The 25407-nt window shown below is 54.9% G+C and overlaps 1 protein-coding gene across 2 annotated transcripts in view; it reads left to right on the top strand.

Moving 5' to 3' along the window:
• The window catches only part of FBLN1 (fibulin 1), an 84383-nt gene that overhangs the window by 1107 nt on the left and 57869 nt on the right, over positions 1 to 25407 (top strand). For both annotated transcript variants that reach the window (XM_055563017.1, XM_055563081.1), the window contains exons 2-4: positions 12124 to 12229; positions 18463 to 18598; positions 20884 to 21055. In XM_055563017.1, coding sequence (XP_055418992.1) covers positions 12124 to 12229; positions 18463 to 18598; positions 20884 to 21055 — 414 coding nt within the window. The remainder of the gene's footprint in view (positions 1 to 12123; positions 12230 to 18462; positions 18599 to 20883; positions 21056 to 25407) is intronic.

Raw genomic sequence — 25407 nt, 5'->3', positions numbered from 1 at the left:
TGCCAATCACAGCTGTGACCTCTGACCTCTCCACTGACCCCAGTTACTTATCAGTCATTAGTCAGGCTAGCCCTCCTGGGGCCAGGCGCAGATTAGGGCTCCGACCACCCTCGGCATCTCCGGTTCTTTATCTCTGGCTTAGTTGAGCTTTTAAACTCTCTGGTGACCACTCCCCTTCCTCTGTCAAAGGTCACTTGTCCCAGCTAATGCCTTGCCAGGATTCAGGGGTTCCCCTGGGAGGCTGGAGGGGTGGGGGCGGGGAGAGCCCTGCAGAGATTTCTTGGCTCCCTGGCTCCCTTTGCAGCAGACCTTCACGGAACCCTGTCTGTTCCAGGCACGGGCCTGTGCCCAGGGACATGTCGTGGGTGGAGGAACAGGGCTCAGCACCCGCAGCGAGAGCCATCCCAGGCCCTGGGGTTGATGGGAGGCTTCTTGGAGGAGACGGATGCTTGAGTGGGAGCTTGTCAGGCAGGCAGGGGAGGAAGGGATTCAGGGGACTGCTGGCTGGATCGAAAGCCCAGAGGGCCCTGGCACCCCCCTGTATCTAACACACAAGGAAACTGAGTCACAGAGAGAAGGTGTAGTTGGACTTCGCTGAGCCTGAGTCCCCAGACCTTCCACCGATATTCTTTCGCACCTCCTGTGTGAGAAGGGTCCCCTGCAGACTGGCAGGGTCCAGCTTTGAAGGAGTGCCGAGGTGTGCTAGGCTGGGATGGCTCCCCAGCCCTGACTGATGGTTTACTGCTGTCTTCTTCCTGGAGCAGGTCCTCACTTGAAGTGGGTAAAGAAGCCTCTCTTCTTTGCACGCTGATGAGAATGCCTGTATCTTTGGGGAGGTCCCTCTCTTGAATTTCAACAAGTTTGGTATGGTTTGGGGCGAGAGAAGGGGAGAGATCTGCCAGGTTCCTTTCTGTACCTGCAAACTCAGACAGTGTAAGGTTCCCGGAGCCTTGGAAGGCTGACAGTGACGCTGTCCCCACCCCCCGTAGAGCCGAGGGGGTCCGGAGGAAATGTGTAGTTTAAAAGTGATCGCGGAAAAAGCCTTGATGGTGAGCCTTTGAGCTAATCCTCGGCCACTCCTCTGGTGACCAGACCACGGGAAGGCAGAGGGGCGCTGCACTTTCGAGCCGCGGGGCAGAGCGGGAACCATCAATCTGTCCTGCATCCTTTTGTCTGTGCCGTTGAGCTTTCCTGAGAGCCAGTGAGGGAGGGAGTAAGAGAGGAGGGTGTTGGGAAAGATGGTTGTGTTTTCTTCAAGACTTTCTTGGCCCCTGGCTCCAGCTGGGCTGCCTTTCCAACTGATTACAGAGAACGTTGCTGGGAGGAGAACAAAGGGGAGAGAGGACTTGGCTTGAAAACACGTGGCTGCACCGCGGCTGCTCCTGAAGTTTCCCACTCGGTGGCGGGGGCTGGACAGGCTGAGGGGGCTGCAGGAGAATGAGACTCAGGGTGTCTCAGGAGGCGTCGCCAGGGCCTCTTCTGGGGAGCCACAGCTCCAGGTTACGCCCCTTCCAGCACTGCCCGGGGCCACCCCAGCTTGGGTGCATTTGTGCCCTGATGGTGGTGGGGGAGGAGGGAGCTCACTCCCCTTTGGCACCCAGCAGGCTTCTAGGAGAGAGCTCATTTGTGGAACTGACAACAGCTTTGCCTGTTGTCCCTCAGAGAAGACGCATGGGATGACCTGTTCTCATTTGTAAAATGGACATAACAGAAACTGACTTTTTAGGTCTCTTTGAGGATTGAGGGGGCTTCCCAGGTGGCTCAGTGGTAAAGAACCTGCAAAGCAGGAGATACTGATTCAATCGCTGGGTCGGGAAGATGCCCTGGAGAGGGAAAAGGCAACCCACTCCAATATTCGTGCCTGGGAAATCCTGTGGACAGAGGAGCCTGGCGGGCTGCAGTCCATGGGGTCGCAAAAGAGTCAGACACTACTGAGCATGCAGGAGGACTGTGGCAAGACCATAGGAGGATGCTTGTCGTGGGGGCTGTGTTATTATTATTTGTTATATGTGTTGTCCCCTTCCTAGAGTAGGACAGTGTCCTTTCCCCCAAGACTGCTCTACTAAGACTGCATGTCCCCAGCCAGGAGCTGGGAGGGAGGCAGCCGTATTGGTAAAGGTCATGCAAAGTGGGCCCAGCTGGCCTCCTTAGGCGTTTGATCATCTGTATGCAAGGTATCTGCTGAGGGCCAGCTCTGTGCCAGACACTGTTCTAGGTCCTGGGGATATGGCAGAGAGGAAGAGAAGCTGGAGCCTTCTGCCCATGGGGCGTAACTTCCAGGAGACCCTGAAAAGTAGATGATTACAAACCAACTCCAGCTGGGAGTGAGTCAGGGAAGACTTCCTGGAGGAAGTGGCATGCAAACTGGGATGTGAAGGAGCAGATGGGGGGTGGGGAGGGTCACCAGGCAAAGGGAACAGCATGGACAAAGGTTGAGAAGGTGAGAGAGAACGTGGGGCTTTCAGGAGTTCTGTCCCCTCCTCGTGCTTGGGGAGCTTCCTCAGAAGCCCCCACCCCAACATCCTTCAGACAGCCCCCGCCATTCCTCTGAAGGCGGGGGTCTCTGTGAGCAATGGATGCGGTGGGTGGAGCAACTTTGCAGGAAAACAATTCTAATAGGACGCACGAGTATTTTGCCAGTATATCTCACACAATAAAAGGTTAGCAAAACATCAGATCCTAACAGTTTCATTAATAAATGCTTGTGCAGGCTGCACATGGTCTCAGTTTCCTCGTAGTGGTTTCAAATGAAACTGAGGTGGGCGGGTACCTATTAGGTCAACTTTCCTGGGGTCAGAGACCCTTCAGCCTGGAGGGGAGCTTAGCGCTGAGACAGTGTGGCGCTGAGGGCAAGCCGTATGTTCCTGGTCATCCAGCTCGTAGCAGGCACAGCTGGACCGGAGGCTGTGCCCTGTGGCCGGCACTCTTTCTGCTGGTCACCGCCTTTAACCCCCAAGGCTGGTCCAAACAAGAGGCTGGGGCGGGAGGGAACCGGCTGCCTGCATGTTATCAGGAGGGTCCTATGTCAGCCCACCCAGGGGTGGGAGCGGGCACTCGACCAAGGTTAGGAGACTGGACCCGAAAGTGACCCGCCCGAAAGAGCTTGACCGACTCCCACAGCCTTTCTGCTCTGTTTCCTTAAATGTGGAAGGAACGCTCTCTGCTCTAGGAAATTATTATAATTGAAGTCTTTTACATTTAGTCACTAATTTAGCTCTGTCAGCAACTCCATGAAATAGGTACAACTGTTGTTTCCATTTTACTGCTGGGTTCCCAGGTGGCTCAGTGGTAATGAATCCACTTTTGATGCTGGAGACGCAGGTTCCATCCCTGGGTCGGGAAGACGCCCTGGAGAAGGAAATGGCAACCCACTCCAGTATTCTTGCCTGGAAATCCCCACAGACAAAGGAAACCTGGTGGGCTACCGTCCACGGGGTCGCAAAGAGTCAGATGTGACTTAGAGATTGAACAACAGCAAGGGGCCAGAGCGGTTACTCCAGCGGGCGACATGACCCAAAAGGAAGAACAGGTTCAAAAAAAAAAAAAAAAATACTGGCTCAGCCCATTAGTGTGAAACACTCTGCGCTCTGGCATTTCAGAGCCGGTCCTGGGAACCAGTCCTTGCTCATGACAGCGTGCCCATCCCTAGAGGACACGGGACTCCGTGCTCCTCACCACTCGACTGGACGGACACTTCAGTCCCTGAGCACTCCTGTTACCGAAAGAGTGTGGGACCCGGCTGCTCGCCCCCCAAAAGCCAGTAAACAGGGCAGGTTGGTGGAAAGGAAAGTTTGCTTTATTTTGGGTGCCCGCAACTGGACAGGGGCAGGGCAGACATCTATCCGAAGGCCAACTCCTCCCCTCCACTGGCAAACTGTGGGCAAGAGCTTTTGTAGACAGAAGTGGGGAGGGGGGCAGGCTACACGCAGAAACAGCACAGTCAGCTCTGACGGTCATCTTCAGCTTGGTCATCGGTGGTCTGACCGGCGTCATCTTGCTTGTTTTAGGTACACTTAATCTTCAGTTCCAGGGTCCATTTGTTCCCATTTCTTTGAGGCCAGTTCTCGAAATCGTGGCAGCTTCTGTCGTGGGTACATTCTGGTCATCACGCAGTTAACTTCTACTTGGGGCTTCGGTATCTATAAGACAGCCCGCAGGATGTGGCTCAGAATATTATCTAGTCCTTGAGAAAGAACCGACGGTCCTCGACTGTGTCTGCTGACGACACGATTACTCTCTGGTCTCCTCTGACTGCTTCCCTCTGCCTCTGTGTTTCTCATTTCTCTGATTGAACTTCTTTGACTCAAGTTTTCCACAGAGCGGAGGCAGGCAGAGGACGTGGTGGGGAAGGGGAGGAACTTAAGGTCCTGCTCCGTCTCGCTGTGTAGCCGAGGGGCTCGTTTGAAAGGACAGCTGTTTTCCATGGTGGTGGTGGGGGGTGCGGGGAGGGGGGGCCAGATTCCCACCTGGGTCTGTCCCTGACTTCCTGGGGAATCCCGTGCGCACGGGCACCTGGTTATTCCTTCCCCACACCAGGGGCCCAGAGCCAAGGCGGTGAGTCCAGCCTCTGCCCCCATCTTCCCGTGGCCATCTCCCCTGTGCACCTCTAGGGACACCTGTCCTAGGACTTAGGACTCACCCGGATAATCCAGGATGATGTCATTGGGAGATCCTTAGTTACATCTGCAAGGACCCTTATTCCAAATAAGGTCACATTCTTAGGTTCCAGGTGTCGGGACATGGACGTGTCTTTTCTAGGGGACGCCTCTGAAGCCGCTATACACCCTTGAGAGTAAGCACAGAAACAGATGCGCTAACAAGAAGTCCGTGGGGCCCTCTGCCACGGCGACTGTGACGCGTGAGAGCGGGACTCCAGCGGCTCTCGGGTGGGCGGTGGGGGGGCCATAATACTGGAACTCAGACGTCAGCGGCAGGGAGCCCTCTGTGAAAAGACCTGGGGAGGAGCGTTTGGGCAAAGGGGACGGAAGGCGTACACGGGCCCCCGGGGGGACCAGGTGTGTCAGAGGACCACGGGATGGAGTGAAGGGAGGGGAGGCGGGCGGGGCCAAGGCAGTTTGTGCAGGGCCTTAAAAGCCGGGCTTCGGACTGTGGATTTTATCCCAATGCCCCGGGGCTGGAGGCTCTCAAGCAGGGGGGTGACATCCCTTGACTCATGTTTTCAGCAGCCCCTCTGTGTGGTGCATGGTAGATGGATCGCAGGGAGACTAGAGTGGAGGCTGAGTAAGCCGGCGGGGTGGTGGTGGGGGAGGCTCCTACAGGGTCCAGGGTGGAAGATGGCCTGGAGAGGGTAGTGGCCTGGGGGCTGGGGAGAAACGGACAGAGCTGAAGAGTTGGGGAGGTCGAGTGGACAGGACTTGCTGAGGGCTTGATGTGGACGGTGAGGGAGCTGGAATCATTCAGGCTGACCCAGTTATTTTGGCCTCAGCCTCCGGACGCAGGATGACTGCTAATTACTGAGGTGGAGAAGCGGGACGGGGGTGGGCCTCAGAGTCCCAAGTGGACACTTTAAGTCTCCTGTTAGACGTCTGGGTGGAGCCTGGACAGACAGAAATGAGGGTCTCAGCCCATAGGTGAGGCTGGACGAGACCACCCAGGGAGGCGGGTGTGGAAGAAGAGAGAACAAGGGGCGGAGGCACTGAGCCCCCCGGGCAGTTTGAGGAGGAAAGAGCCATGAGAGGACCCCTCTGCAGGGGCGCCCCCACGGCCCGGGGTGGCAGCTAGGAGGCTGCCAGGGCTGGCTTTTAGAGGCCGGCTCTCAGAGTGTCTTTGTGCTAATGGCTTGAACCAGTATTTTTCTTTTCTTTTTTTATGAGCCTGTATTTGTTTTGAACCCATTTTTCCTTCTGACTTGTGTTGCCTGCCTGAGTGAAAAGTCCTGGAAGTTTTGTTAACCTACACGTGCTTCTCGTTTTGATGTGAGCCTTCTCTCCGAAACCCGCTGCACCTTTTCCATCATTGGTATGACCGCCCCCACCTCGGGCACAGAGAGGCCAGGCAGGATGGCTGTGGACAGACAGCTGCTTCGTGGCAGCGCCAGGATGTGAACACGGGCGGCTTGGCTCTCTCGTCGTGTTCCGGAAGCAGGACGCGGAACGAACCGCCTCACTCGTCTTTCCGTCTGAAAAGTCTCCCATGTTTCTAACTCCAGCTTCAGGGAGAAGCCGCCGCTGCTGGTTTTATGGTGGGTGGGTGTCAGCTTGAGAGTCACAGCGGGATTCGAATGCTGCCTCTGTTTGTCCCGTGGCCTCGGGCAACATGCTTCATCTCTTTCCATCCTCTGTGTCCAGGGTTGCTCAGATCACACGAGATCATTCATCTGTTCGTCTCTTCCTGGACACTTCTGGCTCCGGGATGGCCACGGGTCCGGGGGCAGAAGAGTCTCCTGTCTAGCCCTTGTGGCACAGAGACACATACAGTTCATTACTTGTGCTGAAGTGCTGGGAAGTTTGGGGAGCAAAGAGACCACGAAAGGAAAGGCCTCTGCCCCATGTTCGCACGTGTGCATGGGTGTGTGTTGGGGGTGGGGGCGGTGGTTAGGGAGGACTTCCTGGAGGAGAGGGCCTTTGAATGGGTGTGAATGAGCTAGTCCAAGCAGAGGAGTGGACCCAAGACCCCCCAGCCTGGCAGAGCTTCAGTTTCTAAAAGCCGGGTGCAGAGGATATTTGACAGGTGTGCACACGTGTTCTGAGAGGTGAGAGGGGAAGCAGAGGATTTGGGTCCTGCAGGGGGTGATGCTGGAGAGATGGGGCAGAAGGAGGATGGCCCGCACGTCCACGGGGGTTGGTCCAGGAGCTCACGTGAGCTGCCTGGAGGGAGCAACATGGAGTGGGCTTCTCGTCACCTTCTCAGGGGTGTGCCATCTGGTCCTGTCTCTTGCTGCCTCCTCCCAGCTCGTTCTCTATCTGAGACCCCGTCTCTCTGCTGGGGGCTGATGTCCGGGGGGGTGTGGGCACCAGCTGTTCTTATGTTGGGGACGGGACTGGAGCCATAAGAACAGCCTCAGCGCCCCCTGCTTCCTCCCGGGGAGGCTGGGGGCCTCGAGGAGGGAGATGGGTCAGTCCTCATCCTCGGCCGCAAAGGGACGCAGGGGCCCTGGGACACACCCAGGAACAGTCTCCTGGCATCTCCCTGGGTTGTCGTCTCCTTGAAAACAGAGTCCTGATTCTGGAGCCCACACCCCAGGGTCAGAGAGAGCCTGGCACACGAAAGAGCCCTAAGAGGGGTGTCTGCTGGCTCCCCAGGCTTGGGAGGTCGGGGGGGGGCCCTGCAGGGGGTGGGGATGGGCTGAGTCTGGCATGATTCCGTCTGGTTGGAATTTCCCGTTGGCATCTCATTGCAGCTCAGGCTTCCCAGTTATGTGGGTTCTACACACCATGGGGACCCCCTCCAGCTCTCTGCTGCAGCTTCAGGCAGTGCCGTTTGGCAGCTGGGGTGCGAGCCTTGCTTTAACTCTTCATTTTCCCAAATGAGGGGATTAAAATAAAACCAAGTAGAGAGCTAAGCAACCACCATCTCGTATCTCAGCATTCCATGCGCATGAAGGGCATTCGGATGCCCCACATTTTGGAAGGACAAGGTCTTGGGATTCCATCTTTGTGGGTCTCATCCATACAGTCAGATCACAGGGACTGGAGATGAAAACTGTGCTTTGCTGAGGTTTCTTCTTGGAGAGGGAAGCGACCCGAGGTAGATTTCCAGACTCGCCTGAAGCTCCACTTCTCTCTAAAGAGCACTTCCTGCCCAGGACGGGTGTTGAGTGACCAGTGAGAGTGTGGTGGGCGTGAGTGAGTGGCATCGCTCCCAGGGTTGGGGACCGAAGTAGCCGTGATGGCCTTGTCGCTTCAGGTTGCTCTCATGGCATGATTTAGGAAGGTGGCTCAGACACGGAGGCTGTGCCTGAGGTTTCTTCCATTTTATACCCTTTGGGAGATGCTTTCAGGGTCTGCTGGTGTGAGTGGTGGGCCTGATGCCGTTGGCGACTGCGGAAACCCTTGGTACCGGTGAGGTGTAGCATCAGGTAGGGCTGACACCTCGGTTCTCTTCTTGCCTCCCTCCCGGCCTAGCCATGTGCCCTGTGACAGAGTGGGGCCACAGCCTAGAATTCCGTCCCTCTTTCCCCTTCTGCCGATGGTGCTGAGTCCTTGCTGAGTGTGGGTGGGAGAAGTGATGTCGGCAGGGGGTTCTCCCATCACCTCCAGAAAGCAACAATAACAGTTTGAAGGAAGGGTTTTTGTTTAATGTTGGGTGGTCAGCTCCTCAGAACAACAATTATGGGAAAGTTACCCAAAGTAATTTTGACCCAAGGATGCATACGTAACTGATGTCCATAGGACATAAGGAAAGATAGCGTGTCGCACTCAACCTGGTTTCATTGGAGTAGCCAAGTTGGGGACCTTTAGAATCTGAAGACAAGGTGGGTTGAAGATGTTCAATCCAGAGCTGTGTGTTCCTGTAGTGAAATATCAGAAGTGATGTAGATGCCCAGAGACGGGGCGTGGGCTGGAGACAAAGCTACTTCTACCCAACAGTGTGACGTGCCTGGCATGGTGGCATCAGCAGCAGTTTAAGGGGGTGAGGGGTTGGGGGTGGGAGGGCTGGGACCCTTCCGTGTGGGGCTGTTATGAGGAAGACAACAGTGTTCTGTCTGCTCTGACGTCTGCCGAGTCACCGTCCTGCCTCGCCGTGGGCTCCCCGTGACCCCTCTGATGGGGGAGTGCTTGGGGGGGCACCTCCCACCCGAGGAGGGTGTGCTGACCCCCCGCTGGGAGTTCCGGCTCTATGGCTTGGAGCATTCTGGGGACATTCTAAGTTTCTGGATTGAGGGAAGGACTTCACGTTTTATTGTTCTACTGAGAATAAGCTTCAAAGTGCTCAGGGCTCCCCAGCAGGAATCATTTCCAAATGTTTCTGCAGCTTGGGGCACAGAGTTCTCGCCCTGCTGAGCAGGCTGCGGGAGTCTGAGCTTTCTTGCCCCACGCTCGCCTTTTCCAGAGTTGAGGGAGGTGTAGGAGCCGCCACTCGTACCCCAGCCGTTCTGCACCCCAGGACGGGGCCGTGTTGCCCCATTCCTCACGGGCAACGGCAAGCAGATTTCCTTTGTTCCTATCACGTGTCCTGCAGCCACTGTTTACTGGAGCTCCCTGTGTGCTCGGAACTGTATAAGCTCTATCCGTCTCCTCAGCCACTCTGCAAAGGCATCGTGAACCCCCATTTTGCTGCTGAGGAAGCCGTGGTTCAGAGAGGTGAAGCGTCCTGCCCAGGGAGGGTCACAGAGCAAGCAAGCGCTGAACCTGGGATCAGATCCCAAGCCTGTTTGGCTCCAAAGCTGATCCTCTTCCTATTCAACCCTGTCACTGTGAAGGGCCAGCTTTGAGCTGAGGTTCGGGATGAGAAGCAGGCCCAGCTCTGCGTGGGTGGGAGGGCGAGGCAGACACATGTTGTCAATGGAGAGTTTGCTCCAGGCCGGGCTGCTGGCAGGCGGGCTACAGGAGGCGGGGAGAGGCTGGATCGGGCAGGGGCGGGGTGGGCCAGGGCTGGAGGCGCTATGAGAGCCCCAGGGGGCAAGGCCGCAGGCGGGAGAGCTACTTGGGGCCCGCAGGGGTTGGGCTGCGGGGGGATATTGGCCTCAGCATCCGGCCACGTGGCTGGTCACCGTCATCCTGCGAGTGAACCACGGGCATCGTATCTGTGACAGTCAGGGCTGGTGTTTCGTGAAAACTTTTCTTAAAATCAATTGGAGCAAAAATGAAGGAAGGAAGGAAGGAGTGGGACCCCTGGAGGTCATCCCTGCAACCGGAAGTCTCCCCCCATGGGGGAGCACTCATTTGAGAAGCCAGTGACACTCACTTTATTACTATCTGGGCCCCAGGCCACGGTGTCCCCCACAGTCACCAAACGGCTTTGAGGGGGAGCGTGGAGGAGGACAGCTGTGATGGGGAGGGGTCAAGTGGCCGCGTGGCTGTGGGCCGGCAGGCTTTGCCCTGGGATGGACCGTCACCCTTAATCAGCCCCCGGGGACTCCCACTGCCAGGCCGGGGTTGGGCGGGTGGATCTTCTGCTCAGCGCTCCCCAGAAGGCCTGGGATGGGGGTCCTGGGGTCCCCGTCAGGGGACTTGGCGAGGCCCTTTCTTCTCCTGGCTCAGAAAGTGGCCGGTACATTTGCAGCAACATGGATGGACCTCGAGATGGTCATACTGAGTGAAGTAAGTCAGACAGAGGAGAAGAAATACCATGTGACATCCCTTGGATGTGGAATCTAAAAAGAAATGATACAAAGAACTTACGAAGCAGGAAGAGACTCACAGACTTAGAAAACAGATTTATGGTTGCTGGGGGTGGGGAAGGGATAGCTAGGGCCTTTGGGAAGGTCATGTACACACTGCTCTATTTAAGATGGATATCAAGAAAGACATTGCATAGCACACGGAACTCTGCTCAATGTTATGTGCCAGCCTGGGTGGGAGAAGGATTTGGGGGAGGATGGATACGTGTTTATGTATGGCTGAGTCCCTTCGCTGTTGGCTTGAAACTACCACAGCATTGTTAATTGGCTGTACCTCAATGCAAAATGTTTTTGGTGTTAAAAAATAAGTGAATAAAAAGCAATTCAAGAGGAAACGGCCTGTCCAGCCTCTGGCTCTTCACGCCGGCATGGACCACACTCACTGGGTCTTCTGGGGGTGACCACTTGCTGCCTCAGGGCTCCAGGCACAGTTTCTCCCCAGAGGCGGTCGAGGTGGCCGTGGGCAGGTCGTCACCGCTGGTGTTACTGGACACACTGGCCTCAAGCTGAGTCCAGGAGTGGCCCTCTCTTCTGGGGCCACCTCGAGGGCTGGGCCTTAGAAGGATGGTGGGCTCAAACAGAACACCCAAGGCCCTTGGTGCCAGGAAACGGTGCCAAGCGTGGTGGAATTTGCCCCATGGGGTGTGCAAAAGCTAGCCGTGAGAAAGCATGTTCCATAAAGTCCAATTTTGAAATGTCCTGCCCAGAGGTGACCTTCTGCCCTGGTGCAGAGACGGTTGCCCCTCTCGCCCTCTCCTGGCCGTGAAAGGAACTGGGGCTGAGGGTACCCTGGTGCTGGGCGGCTCCTGCCTTTGGTAACCATGGGGTCCTCTCCTTCTGTGAGCCGGGGGGCCCGTCACGGGGCAGCCTGGGCCGTGGATGGAAGGCTGGGTGCCCAGCGCAGCCGTGAGGGCGTGGGTGTGCCAGCGGCCATCTTTCATTTTTGTAAGCAAAGAGGCGAATCTGTGATAAGTCTGGGGCAGAAACTTTCACCAGCTTCAGTTCTGAGGCCCTAGCAAGTGCCAGTGATGGTTAAATGAGAACACAGAGTGGGTCTCAGAAATGCAGGCTCCTTGCTTCCCCCCGGAGCAGGCTGGCTGCAATTGAGGCACCTGGGTTTCTGTTCCTTGCCCCCGGGTGCCCCCCTGGGTGCCCCTCCCGGGGTGCCCTCCCCCGGGTACCCTCCCCCTGGGTGCCCCCCCTGGGTGCCCTCATCCCAGGTACCCTCCCCCCGGGTGCCCTCTTACCGGGTGCCTGCCCCCCGGGTGCCTCCCCCCCAGGTGCCCCCCCCGGGTTCCCCCCCGCTGGGTGCCCTCCCCCCGGGTGCCCTCCCCCTGGGTGTTCACTCTCCACTCTCGGGGGAAGCCTTCCTTGGTTGTCCCCATTTGGGGGACGCTCCAGGCCTCCTCCATTCTGCACTGTTATCTTTAGTGAGACAAACCGTCTCTGAGCCCCGCAGGAGTGAGTTGGTTGTGTCCTGGATACCCTGAGCACTGGGCTGTCCGTGTCCCCAGCCTCTGGCCCTGGGGCAGGGATCCTGGGTGCTGAGCCGCAGCCCTGACAGATCGTGGTTGAGGTGTCAGGCCCTTCCAGGAGGAGCACGCTCCTGGGTCTCCCAGCCCCAGCCCCAGTGGAGTTTTCAGGACGTGCTTGTTGAGTGACTGAACGGTGCTTCAGCATCACCCTGGGATGCTGTGTGCAGATGGTGCGGCCGGGAGTAGGGCGCCCTCGGCCACCCAATGGAGGCTGCCCATCCCAGGGGCCCTGGGGGGTGTGGTGAGTCGCCTGCCGCCTGTCACCCTGTTCTCCTCCCTGCACAGTGGGCGCAGATGTCTCCATGGAGGCTTGCTGTGCAGACGGACATCGAATGGCCACTGAGCACAGGGCCTGCTCGCTGCCCTACGCCTCGGAATCCCAGGAATGCAGGTACGTCTGCCAGCACTTCACCAGAAGAGCTCTCCTCTAGACAAAAGCAGGAGAGGAAGGGAGAGTGGGTGGCAGACCCCCGGGGGGAGGCTAGGCGCCAGGGCCAGGCTGTGGGCCGGGGGGTGCAGTGGGCTGCTGACCCCTGCCTCCCTCTCTCCTCTGTGCCCCCACGGTCCTCGTACATGTCTCCGCTTACCCTTCCCCCTCCTCCCTGGCATTATCAGGGCATCCTGACATTTCACCAGGCTGCACGCAAGAAGATCTGGGTTTGCAGCCCTTGCTGCCACAGCTGGGCACTGTGACCAAGTCACCCAGAAGCGGGTGGTTACTGGGGGCCGGTGAGGTCATGTGATCTCAAAGCACTGGAAGTGCTTTGCCAGTAAAAGCACGGCCGCTTTCAGACCCCGACACCCAGACGAAGCCAGTCCCAGAGCAAAAGTCCTCCTAGGCCGTTGTCCACTTTATGCGGTAGCCAGCATCTGGATCAGCTATGTTTATTCCTCTCTCTCTAAATTAACTCAAGCTCCTTCAGAGTTTTGGGAGGACGTAAGCTTACAATCAGAGAAGGCAATGGCACCCTACTCCAGTACTCTTGCCTGGAAAATCCCATGGATGGAGGAGCCTGGTGGGCTGCAGTCCATGGGGTCGCTAAGAGTCGGACACGACTGAGTGACTTCCCTTTCACTTTTCACTTTCATGCACTGGAGAAGGCAATGGCAACCCACTCCAGTGTTCTTGCCTGGAGAATCCCGGGGACGGGGGAGCCTGGTGGGCTGCCGTCTATAGGGTCGCACAGAGTCCGACATGACTGAAGCGACTTAGCAGCAGCAGCAGCAAGCTTACAATGGGCTTCTCTGGTGACTCAGTGGTACAGAATCTGCCAGCAGTGCAGGAGACCCAGGTTCGATCCCTGGATTGGGAAGATCCCCTGGAGAAGGAAATGGCAACCCACTCCAGTAATCTTGCCTGGAGAATCCCCATGAACAGAGGAGCCTGGTGGGCTACAGTCCATGGGGTCACAAAGAGACACGACTGAGGCGACTGAACACCTGACTGGAAGCTTATAATAAATGATAAATACATGTCATGTCAATCATCACGGTCAAAATAATATAAAAATAATAACAAGTCTTTAGGAAGCACCTACTTTGTGCTAGGCATTTGCTGCCCAGCATCTTGTTTAACTCTGTTACTGGCCCATTTTACGGATGAGAAAACTGAGCTTTCCCCCAGAGTGCTCAGCTAGAGGCATTAGGACTTGGACCCAGATCTGCTTGCCTGGGGAGCAGAGGTCGGGAGGCGAGGGTATGAACATGTTCCATCAAATGCCATCCATTCATGCTCTCTGCTCCTGGTCCGAGCCAAGGCAGCTTTGACCTGGGGGTGCTGGATGGAGAGCTGCCACAGACAGAAAGAATGCGCAGGGGAGGCTCTTCCGCCTCGTTCTGGAGTCTTGCATTTGTGTTGGCATCGAGCATTGAGAGGCTGCTGCCTGCCAGCAGTGACGGAGGATGTAAAGCTCCATTGAGGAAATTCTTGAAAAGTCGAAAGCATTATAGACCAAACAAGGGAAGGAGAGAAGAGGGCGCTCGGATTGTCTGAACTGAGTGGGAGACTGTGCCATGAGGATTTACGGCGTGTCTGATGAGTAAGAGCTGAGATCTTGGCGTGAGGCTTCGCACTAGAAATGTCAGAGGGTGGCTGGCAGTTTGGGGCGAAGCTAGCTGGTGAGTGCCAAACATTCTGTTTACAGACTGGGCCCAGAAAGGCAGACAGGCCCTGGGGACCCATCGGGCTTGCTTTCAGGCTGTGTGACTTGAGCCAGCTTGGACCCTTGGTTTCCCCAAATGTTAAACCAGGACAGTGATGATGACCGAGGGGAGGGAAGCAGCCGGGACCACCACCCTAGGCAGAAGAGTGTACTTGTCTGCTCAGGCCACCAGCACAGACACCTCTGCCCGGGCGGCTTAAACCACAGACATTTACTGCTTCACAGTCTGAAGACAGCCGTCTGAGATCCTAGTTCCTCCTGACGCCTCTCTCCTGGGGTTGGAGATGCCACCTTCTCCCCACGTCCTCATGTCTTCTCTCTCTCTGTGTTTCTGTCCTAGTCTTTCTTTTTTAAAAAACATTTTTATTAAAAAAAATTTTTTTTTGGCTGCAGCTCGCAGCATGCAGGATCTTAGCTCCCCAACCAAGGCTCAAACCTGTGCTTGCTGTAGAGGAAGAACAGAATCCTATCCACTGGGCTGCCAGGGAAGGCCCCACAAGTTCAGTGTTTTTAATGAAGGGAGAGAAGGGAGAGAGCAGGTCAGAAATCAAATCTGGGTTATGAGGGTGCATTTATAAGTTAAAGGGTACAGGAAACAAGAACCACCAGCCACCTACCTGGTCACTCAATAATTCCAGCGTTATTTTTCTCCTTCAAAGTGTCATTGTGCCAGGCCCTCGGGTTTTAAGTTTTCATTCATTTGGCAAATCCTGATTGATCCCTGGTGCTGTTCTAAGCTCAGGGTGAGGAGAATGGGATTGCATGGGTGGACAGGCCCCAGGCCGAGCCCTCCTGGGCAGAGCTGGGGGAGGAGGGCGCCCAGGGTTCTGTGGTGCCTAAGAAGCCCAGGGTTGACACACTGGTAAGTGAGAGGATCGGAGAGGACTGTGGGCGCCCCGGCACCTCCCAGCGCACCCGGGTTCTAGCCGGGCATGTGTGGCTTCTGCCCAAGCCTCTGACACATGGCACATTTGGGGGTGATCAGGAGAGATGGCAGGTGAGGTTTCACTTCAGGCATCGCCGTGCATTATAGTCTCAACCAAATACGATTGGCCTTGTGACCCAAATGTGGTGGTTCAGTCGCTCAGTCGTGTCCGGCTCTTGTGACCCCGTGGACTGCAGCCCGCCAGGCTCCTCTGTCCATGGGATTCTCCAGGCAAGAACACTGCAGTGGATTGCCATTTCCTCCTCCAGGGGATCTTCCCGACCCAGGAATTGAACCCGGGTGTCCTCCATTGCAGGCAGATTCTTCACTGACTGAGCTATGAGGGAAGCCCAAATATAAATTTGCCTAAAACTTTGGGTTGAATGCAGCCCACGAGGGAATTTGGATCCACATGGAGTTCACAAGTGGTGCTAGTGGTGAAGAACCTGTCTGCCAATGCACGATACCTAGGGGACGTGGGTTCAATCCCTGGGTAGGGAAGATCCCCTGGAGGAGGAAATGGCAACCCACTCCAGTATTCTTGCCTGGAAAATCCCATGGAGAGAAGGGCCTGGCGGGCTATAGTCCATAAGATTGCAAAGGGTCAGACATGACTGAGTTGACTTAGCATGTTAGCATGGAGTCGAAACCTAAAGCAGATCCTGAGCTGATGTTTCTCAATCCACCAGTCACTCTCTGAAGCCCTTCATTTATTTCACAAATTGTATTGAGGCTATCCTGGAGGAGATGGAGATAAATCAATGAACAAAATAAGCAAAATCTCTTCAGAGGATGCAGATGATGACATGGTAAAGCCTCTGGTTTGTAAGAAGGCACGAGGTATCATGGGAAAGGAAAGCCCAGGGACAAGAGGCTGGGTCTCCTGATCAGAGTGGGTTTAAGATTTCAGATAGAGATGTTTGAGGGCACCTTGCTGAGAATGGGTGTCTCACCAGGGCCTGAAGGAGGCGAGCAAGCCAGCCAGGTGAATGCAAGATCTCTTGTCCAAGTCGAAGGGTAGTAAGGGGAGAGCAGCTCCGAATCCGCCTGCAATGCAGGAGACTCAGGTTCGATCCCTGGGTCAGGAAGATCCCTGGAGGAGGAAATGGTAACCTACTCCAGTATTCTTACCTGGGAAATCCCACGGACAGAGGAGCCTGACGGGCTATAGTCCATGGGGTTGCAAAGAGGTGGACATGACTGAGCAACTAAACCACTGTCCAGTTCTCTGGACGCCTAGCTCTGGCCCAAGCCCACCCAGTGCAGAGTGTCATAACTGCTATCCCAGAAAGACCTCCAGGACATCCCTCTCATCCCTGAAGCCTCTGCATGGGCCTGGCACACAGTAGGGTTGCAACCAAAAAAAATTGTTTTTTAATTGCAGTAAAATATACATAATACTCAGTCATGTCCAACTCTTTATGGCTCCCTGGACTGTAACCCTCCAGGCTTCTCTGCCCATGGAATTTTCCAGGCACAAATACTGGAGTGGGGTGCCATTTCCTGCAGATTGCACCATTGTGACCATGTTTAGGGGTACAGTTCAGTATATTTGCATCACTGTCTCACCATCCCCAGAACTTTTCATCTTCCTAAGCTGAGGCAGAAACTCCTTGTTACCCTCCCTGCCCCAGCCCATCCCTTCTGTTTCCCATCTTCATGAGTTTGACTCTTCTGGGTCCCTCATGCAAATGGAATCACAGTATTCTTTTGTGTCTGGCTTCGTTCACTTAGCTCTCTGTCCTCAGCGTTTCTCCACCTTGTAACACGTGTTCGGGTTTTCTTCCTGGTGGAGGCCATGTTCAGCTCCTTCGTATGTGCAGACCACACTTGGCTTGTCTGTTCCTCGATGGATGCTTGGGTTGCTGCCGTCTTCTGGCGGTTATGAATCATGCTGCCGTGAACCTAGGTGCGCCAGTGTCTGAGTCAACTGCTTTCTATCCTTCCAGGTTTATACCCAGAGTTGGGATCGCTGGATCCTATGCTCATTCTGTCTGAAATTTTTTGAGGAACTGCCATGCTGCACCATCTAACACTCCCACCCACAGTGCACAAGGGTTCAAGTTCTCCACAACACTCGTTTTTTTCTGTTCAGCCAGTAAACATCTTTGAATGAACGGACAGTTGGACCCACATCTGTTTGCTCTCCCTAACAATTTAGTAAAATGCCGGTTATTTGCAAATTCACCAAGGGCATGAGCCAATGTGTGGTAACAGAGTATAGGCATGTTTCATTTTCTTATGCTTCAAAGGTTGGAATTTTTTTTTTTAACAAATTGAAGGTTTGTGGTAATTCCATGCTGTCAGATGATGGCTAGCATTCTTTAGCAATGATGATTTTTATTAAGGTATGTTTTACTTTCTAGACATAATGCTACTGCACACTTTATGGGCTGCAGCACAGTGCAAGCGTAAATTTTATATGCTCCAAGGAACTAGAGAATTTGTGTGACTCACTTTACCGTGGTGGTCTGGAACTAAACCTGCAGTCTATCTCTGTGTGTATTGATAGATCCAGGCTGGAACCCATGGACAGTTCTAGAAGTGCATGAGAAGCTGGGTGAGGAGCTCCAGCCCCACAGAGTGGAGGCTGGGGCCAAGGTCGCCTGGCCGGCCACACGGGGAGGCCGGCGGGGCCCCACCCTCTCCGGTCCAGCACAGGCCTGGCAGCTCTTCCTGCCCTTGTTGGCAACCCCAGAGCCAAGGTTCTCCGAGGTCTGAGGGGAGCCACGCCTGTGACCACACACCTCTTGCTCCCTCACGTCCCTTCCCTCCTGCCTGGAGCTGTGTCTGAGGGACCACCTCTGGCAGATCCACCTCGTGGACCTTCTTCCCGGAGACCCTAGCAGGGCTAGGAGATGGGGGTGCGGTGGCCCAGGCTCAATGTTGCTACCATCCATCACCCTTGGCCGTGGCAACCTCCTTTGCCTCGCTGGAGCTACTTCCTCTGATTCTGGAACCTGGGGAGATGCATATTAATAAAGGATGAGAGGGTCCAGACGCGAGCCAGCCCTCATCTGTTTTTTAAATTTATTTTTAATTAAAAAAAACCCAACTCATTGGGCTGTGCTGGGTCTTATTGCAGCATGTGGGATCTTTAGTAGCAGCATGTGGGGTCTAGTTCCCTGACCAGGTATCGAACCCTTGTCTCCTGCGTTGGAAGCGCAGAATCAGCCACAGGACCACCAGGAAAATCCCAGCCATAATCTGATTTGTGTTATAAATAGCTGGGAACTTTCTCTGGATGAGGCTCAGCGCTCAAGAGAGATGAAGTCGGCCTGTCGAAACCACTCCCAGACACCGCCGTGCATTCAGTCTTTCTAATCAAACACTGTTGACCACCTTCCGCATGCGGGTGCTGTGTGTGTATCTCGGCGTGTCTGTGGATGAGCGGCAGGGGTGGGGGAAGGAGGGGGACCCTCAAATGTGACAGGGCTGCCGTCCCCGAGGGGCTACTGCTCCCAGGCCCTGGGTACACCTGGCAGACCCTCCCAACCCCGCAGAGCCCCTGGCACATCCCACACCCTCTGCCCACAGGATGGTTCAGGAGCAGTGTTGCCAGAACCAGCTGGAGGAGCTGCACTGCGCCACGGGCATCAACCTGGCCAACGAGCAGGACAGCTGCGCCACACCGCGCGGCAACAACACCAGCCTCGAGGCCATGTTCGTGAAGGTGAGGACCCGCCCTCCCGGCGCAGCCGTCCCTTCTGCAGTCCGAGGCCTGGGGCGCTCTCCTCCCTGCACCCCGAACTCAGACAGCCTTTCCCTCTGAGCAGCAGGGTGTGCAAAGCCCTGGGGGCTGGAAGGGCCACTCAGGTCTCCCCACCAGCTCCCATTTACCCAGTAAACTCTGGGCAACACCCCAGGGTTTCAGCATGCGGGGTCTAGTTCCCTGAACAGAGATTGAACCCGGATCCTCTGCATTGGGCGCGCAGACTCTTAGCTCTGCAGCCCAGGCCCCTTCCAGCACTGGGAAATGGGGTGAAGTGACCCAGCCCTGCCCTGAAGACTGCCAGCGGGGGTCCCCAACCTCCGGACTGCGTGCCGGTGCCTGCTGTTGGATCCGCAGCGGCATCAGATCAGATGTAAAGCGCACAATAAACAGTGTGCTTGAATCGCCCCAAAACCATCCTCCACCCCAGTTCATGGAAAAACTGTCTTCCGTGAAACCGGCCCCCGGTGCCGCAAAGGTTGAGGCCCACGGACTGCCAGTCCCAGGGCTTCAAACAGGGACGCAGAGGTCAGAGCATGGGTTACCTGGACTCATGGCCTTCTGAACCCTCAATTCAAGGTAGGCATCCCCACCCCCGCCCTCAGGAGGCCCTCAAACGCCTCTACTCTCCCCAGCTAGTCAGAGTTCAGAATGGGCCCCCACGTATGCCTCTGAGAACGCATGGCCTCCATAACTGCCCTAGAAGAAAAGACTGAGGTTCAGAGAGGCCCACACTCCAAAGTGACCTCTCAGCAAGGGTCCTTTCGAGATCAGCAGTGAGGCAGGGCTGGGGACGGGGTCATCTGGCCCAGAGGGAACCCTGTCCAGAAGGTCAGCGATGAGTGGATGTCATCACCCTCGACTCCAGGTCCAGGCCAGGTCCCCGGGGCCTCTGTCCCTGTGGAAGGCCTGCATCTTTGCACGGATGTGGAGAGGTTCCTGAGAGCGTTCCGAGGTCTGAAAACTGCAAATAAACTAGGCTGTCCCTCCCTTACCACTTACCAAGGGAGAAAAACAGCCCGACCAGGAGGAGCTCAAGTTTGGAAAGTTAATTAACCTGTCATCTGGGTTTCTGGTGGAGGTGCCAGGTGACGACACCGGATTCCCTGGAAGAAAGATTTCCTGTTCCCCGTTAGGAGCCCATGAAGTAATTTCAAGGAGCGATAATTGGAATGAAGTCTGGATTCCGGGAGGGAGAGTGGGGCTCCTTTGTGGGGCTCGTCTTTTCACACAGAGTGGGATGTGGAGGGATATTCCACATTGAGGAGTTGGGGGTCCAGTGCCCCTCTGCCCGCCCTCAGCCTTTGTGGGCTTTTCATGGGAGGAGGCTGGGTGGGCAGGGGAGCGGGGGCTGGTTAAGGGGGTTCCTGGGAGCTGGGACCTGAGATGCTTAGAGCCGGCCTTCCAGAAAGGGGGCTCTGCCTGGGTCCTCAGACTTCAGAGAAAGGCCTGGAACATTCTAACGGGTGTGGAAACTGATCGCTTCGGCCAATGAGCCATTTATGTTTCCGGGAAGTATGACTCGGGACGTGTGAGGTGGAGGAGGTCACGGGCTCCTGTGCTTCCTGGAGAATGCGAGACCCTCAGCTTCCACGAAGCTCAGGCTAAACCACCTCCCCCGCTCCTGCCATAGACCTTTGGAACGTTCTGTGCGTTTCTTAGAATGATGACCGAAATGGAACTTTTCATGTGCCAGGGGTGAATATTGTTTCCGGGCTTCAGACGTGACTTTGGGGACCCCTGGGGCATACAGGGGACTGTGGCAGCCCTGTCCCTCACCTGCTGACCAGTCTTGGGGTTCTCTTCCTGCGATCTGAACCACCCTGCCTGGGGTGAGGAGGAGGAGACGGGTGTATATTCATCGTTCCAGGCGTGGTAGAGAAATCTCAGAGCGTGCAGAAGACATGGACCCTTAGGGAGCCCGTGTGGGAGCCCCAGGGGCCCCTCTCCTAGCCCCCCTCTCCCTGGAGGCCCTGCTGGACCGGCTGGGGTTTGGGGGGCAGACAGGTGTTGTGGAGCGTGTGCTAGGATCAGCGCCTTTAAGGCAGGACCTATGAGGTTCGGGGGGCAGCAAGCCTTGGGCTCAGCTGGCTTTGCTATTTCCTGGCAGCGGTTAGAAAAGGCAGCCGAGTCAGGTGTGTGACTTCCCCGTCAGGGGAGAATTACCACGGGGGGGATGAGGGGTCCGGGGGATCCGCCGTGTCACGGGTCTGGCTTCTCCATCGAGTCTCTGCCTGTGTTTGCAGAGGTGCTGCCATTGCTGCCTGCTGGGGCGGGCGGCCCAGGCCCAGGGCCAGAGCTGTGAGTACAGCCTCATGGTCGGCTACCAGTGCGGGCTGGTCTTCCGGGCGTGCTGCGTCAAGGGCCAGGAGACAGCAGACTTTGCCCCGGGGGACGGCGGGGACCTCCAAGAAACAGGTAAGTCCCCCTTTTCTTTCCTCTGGGGCAGGGCAGTCGGTCGAGGTTATTTAGAGAAGCAGAACCAATAGGGTGTGGGGAGAGAGGGAGAGAAGGGTTTAATTCACTGGCTCACACAACTAGGGCGGCTGGCAGGTTCGAAACCTGCAGGCTGTGTACGCAGGCTGGACGCCCAGGAGAACACTCATCTTCTGGCTCAGTTCGGAAGGCCGTCTCCTATCAGAGTTCCTTCTTGCTTGGGGGAGGCCAGTCCTTCTCTTAAGGCCTTTGCCTGATTGGATGAGGCCCACCCACTTGATGGAGGGCTGTCTGCTTTATTCAAAGTCTGCTGATTGAAGGGTCAATCTCATCTAAAACATACCATCCCAGCTGTGTCCAGACTGGTGCTGGATCAAATATCTGAGTACTGTAGCCCCACCAAGTGGACATCTAAAGCTGACCGTCACGGGTGGTGTGGGCTTGTGTGTTGACCGTTGCCTTAACTCTGCAGAGACCAGTTCTGGTTGTCAGAGCAGGTTCATGCTTCTCGCTGTCCTGGAGTGAAACCGAGGGCTTGGAATCTGGGATCTGACGAATCTGTGTTCATGTCCCTGTCCTGACATGTATTTGGGGCAACCTGATGGATCCAGGTCTCAGTTTCCTCATCTGTGAAATGGGGATGCCTACAGTCCCACTCACTCGGGGATGAAATGGAAGAAGCGGTACACGGCGTTTGCCGTCACAGTTCGTCTCGTCCCACCAGCCGCCTCGGGCAGCATAGGTAGCTGGCCGCGCTGTCGTTCACCATGTTTCACAGATGAGGTCCTGGCATTCAAGGTCACGTGGCCAGCACACGGCGGAGGCAGAACTCTGGCCTTCCGACGCTGGGCCAGTGCCCTCTCTCCATCTGGAGCTGACGACGTGGACAAGAGGCTGGGGGCACCACTCATTAGCAGCAGGCTGTGAGCATTCAAACATAATGTAGGGGCCAGTGATCCCCCTAAAGCAGCTTCAAGACAGCTCCCAGCTGTATTTCCATCAGTTTAGCTCCCCACCCTCCCATTTGTCTGAAGCCACGTCAGTCCTGAAGCCTTGGGGCATGGTTCAGTTACACGGTTCAGGAAACTTCTCGGTTGTCTAATCATCTCTTCCACTTATGCAATGGTTTCCTATGCCATAATGGAAACAGCCCTGGAAAATTTCAGGCGTCTGCTCTGCCCCAAGCTTGCTGCCTGCGTGGGACCTTTGCCTTCTCAGTCTGAGCTCCGTCTGCCCTCTGTTCAGTGTGGGGGAAGGGGCAGGGAGCAGGTCAGAGGAAGAGCTCACAGGCCAGTGCTCCCTGAGCCAGGCTGTCTGTTCCTGTGGCTTTGGGGTCCTGGGTCAAGTGACCTGTCTTTCATTCTTTGTTTTGACTTCTCAAGTCCTGGACTCTGCCATGCAGCTGACTTCAGATTTCTTAGTCATAAAGGGGGACTGGAACCATGTTCTGGCTCCCTCCTTGACTTTTGAAATCAGAGATGACGTTTTCACTCTAAACAAACTCAGATTCTTCACCCTGGTGGAGACTTTCTCCTGTGTCTCCAGGGAGGACTTTTGTTGATTTATATCTTGGTTCGTTAATGGTCTCTGAGCTTTTCTGTTGCTCCAGATGTCTTATTTCTCCCTTGCCTTTCATCGGCTTCATTCCTTGCCCCAGACTTTGCTCGGTGTCTCTGTGAGGACTTCCTGTGTTCCCTCCCCACTCAGGCACAGACCTGCCTTCCTGTCTTCCGCTGACGTTTACTGTGGGCCTACTGTGTGCTACCACGGGGCCACATGGGGGGCCCACAGACCAGTACGGCCTGAGGTAAAATAAGTACAGAAATGGACAGTAAGCCTTTTAGAAACTTCTCTAAGCATTTGATATAGAGTAACTCATGTCTGGGCGTTCCGGGTGGCTCAGATGGTAAAGAATTGTCCTGTGATGCGGGGCACCTGGGTTCTATCTCTGGGTCGGGAAGATCCCCTGGAGAAGGAAATGGCAACCCACTCCAGTGTTCTTGCCTAGACAATCCCATGGACAGACAAGCCAGGCGGGCTACAGTCCATGGGTCGCAGAGTTGGACACGACTGAACACACACACATACACAGATCTGTTTAATCTAAATATAAAATTGGGATTTGTGTCTGTTTTCTTAACCTTCTTTCTCTACTAAGCTGTATTATGAGTTATTGAAGTGTTTTTATCTTCGATATTGTTATTGTTATATGGAAGTGTGAGTTATCTAAGATGGGGGAAAGAACCCTGTTCTTTTGGGTAGAGCTGTGCTGGGGTGTATCTTGGTTACGCCCATTCTACAGATTGGGCGACTGAAGCTGCAAGAAGCTTAGATTCCAGATTCCTCTTCTCTCATTCTTTGCCCAGCATACTAGCCCCCAAAGAATGCTGTGGAAATCTCGATAACTTCATCACCCAGGTAGCAGTTTCTCATAAATGCCCCTGACCTTGTCACCGTGAATCCTCTGGAGGATGGTTCCATCACCCTGGCCTGTGCCTGGACGTGGCAGGGACTTGGGCCTTGCCAGGATGTAATGCCATGTGAATGAAGGGTCCCCAGATCAAACCTCCTTTTTTCTCCTCTCTCTTTTTTTAGCGTCTAGTAGGGTTGATTACTACTTCTTGATGTGAGGGTTGATTACAGTGTTGTGTTAAATTCTGCTGCACAGCGCAGTGATTCTGTTATGCGTACACGGGCGTTCTTCCTCATATGCTCTTGCATTATGGGTTATCACGGGATGTGGAATGCAGTTCCCTGGGCTGCGCAGCAGGACCCTGTTGTTCTTCCGTTCTGTCTGTAATCGCTTTCATCTGCTAACCCCAGCCTCCAGTCCATGCTGCACCAGGACCCTCTCCTGTGGCAGCCACTGGTCTGCTCTGTTTGTGACACTGTCTGTTCATAGATAGGCTCATTTGAGTCGTGTTTTAGATTCCACAAATAAGTGAGAGCATGTGGTATTTGTCCTTCTCTTTCTGACTCGCTTCACTCAGTGTGACCATCTCATGTTTAGTCATGAAGTCGTGTCTGACTCATTTGCGACTCTGTGGACTGTAGCCTACCAGGCTCCTCTGCCCATAGGATTTCCCGGCAGGAACACCGAAGTGGGTTGCCATTTCCTTCTCCAGGGCATCTTCCTGACCCAGGGATCCCAATTCTTGACCACTGAGCCACCAGGGAAGCCCTGTGATCATCTCTTGTTCAGTCACTCAGTCGTGTCTGGCTTTTTGCAGCCCCACGGACGGCAGCACTCCAGGCCTCCCCGTCCATCACCAACTCCCGGAGCTCGCTCAAACTCATGTCCGTTGAGTCGGTGATGCCATCCAACCATCTCGTCCTCTGTCCTCCCCTTCTCCTCCTGCCCTCAATCTTTCCCAGCATCAGAGTCTTTTTTAATGAGTCAGTTCTTTGCATCAGGTGGCCAAAGTTTTGAAACTTTAGCTTCATTACCAGTCCTTCCAATGAATATTCAGGATTGATTTCCTTTCGGATTGAATGGTTTGATCTTGCTCTCCAAGGGACTCTCAAGAGTCTTTTCCAACACCACAGTTCAAAAGCATCAGTTCTTCAGCGTTCAGTCTTTGTACTCCAACTCTCACGTCCGTACATGACTACTGGAAAAATCATAATTTTGACTCTGTGGACCTTTCTTGGCAAAGTGATGTCTCGCTTTTTAATACATTTGTCTAGGTTTTTCGTAACTATTTTTCCAAAGAGCAAGCAGTCACCGTCTGCATTGATTTTGGAGCCCCTCCAAAAAATGAAATCTGACACTATTTCCACATTTTCCCCATCTATTTGTCATGAAGTGATGAAACCGGATGCCATGATCTGTTTTTTGAGTGTTGAGTTTTAAGCCATCTTTTCCACTTTCCTCTTTCACCTTCATCAAGAGGCTCTTTAGTTCCCCTTCTCTTTCTGCCATTAATGGTCATCTCTAGTTGCATCCAAATTAACCATTCTGAGCAAAGGTGCTCCCAGCCTCCCAACCTAGAGATGACTCACACCCTAAAGGTCTCTTGCTTAGTTTCTTCCCAGCTGAAAAGTTTTTGAATTATTTAGGGACCCTTCCCATATTTTGATGTGAAAGTATCAGTTGCTCAGTCGTGTTCAGCTCTTGCGACACCATGGACTGTAGCCCACCATGCTCCTCTGTCCATGGGGTTCTCCAGGCAAGAATACTGGAGTGGATTGCCATTTCCTTCTCTGGGGTGTCTTTCCGACCCAGGGATCGAATCCAGGTCTCCCGCAATGCAGGCAGATTCTTTACCGTCTGAGCCACAAGGGGAGCCTTCCTGTGTCCTTTGCATAGTGTCTATAAATTATGTTATATTGAA

This window comes from Bubalus kerabau, chromosome 1, assembly GCF_029407905.1.
Source record: "Bubalus kerabau isolate K-KA32 ecotype Philippines breed swamp buffalo chromosome 1, PCC_UOA_SB_1v2, whole genome shotgun sequence".
Taxonomy (NCBI): domain Eukaryota; kingdom Metazoa; phylum Chordata; class Mammalia; order Artiodactyla; family Bovidae; genus Bubalus; species Bubalus kerabau.
The sequence above is the reverse complement of the archived record's forward strand: the minus strand, read 5'-3'. Positions and strand labels throughout refer to the sequence as shown.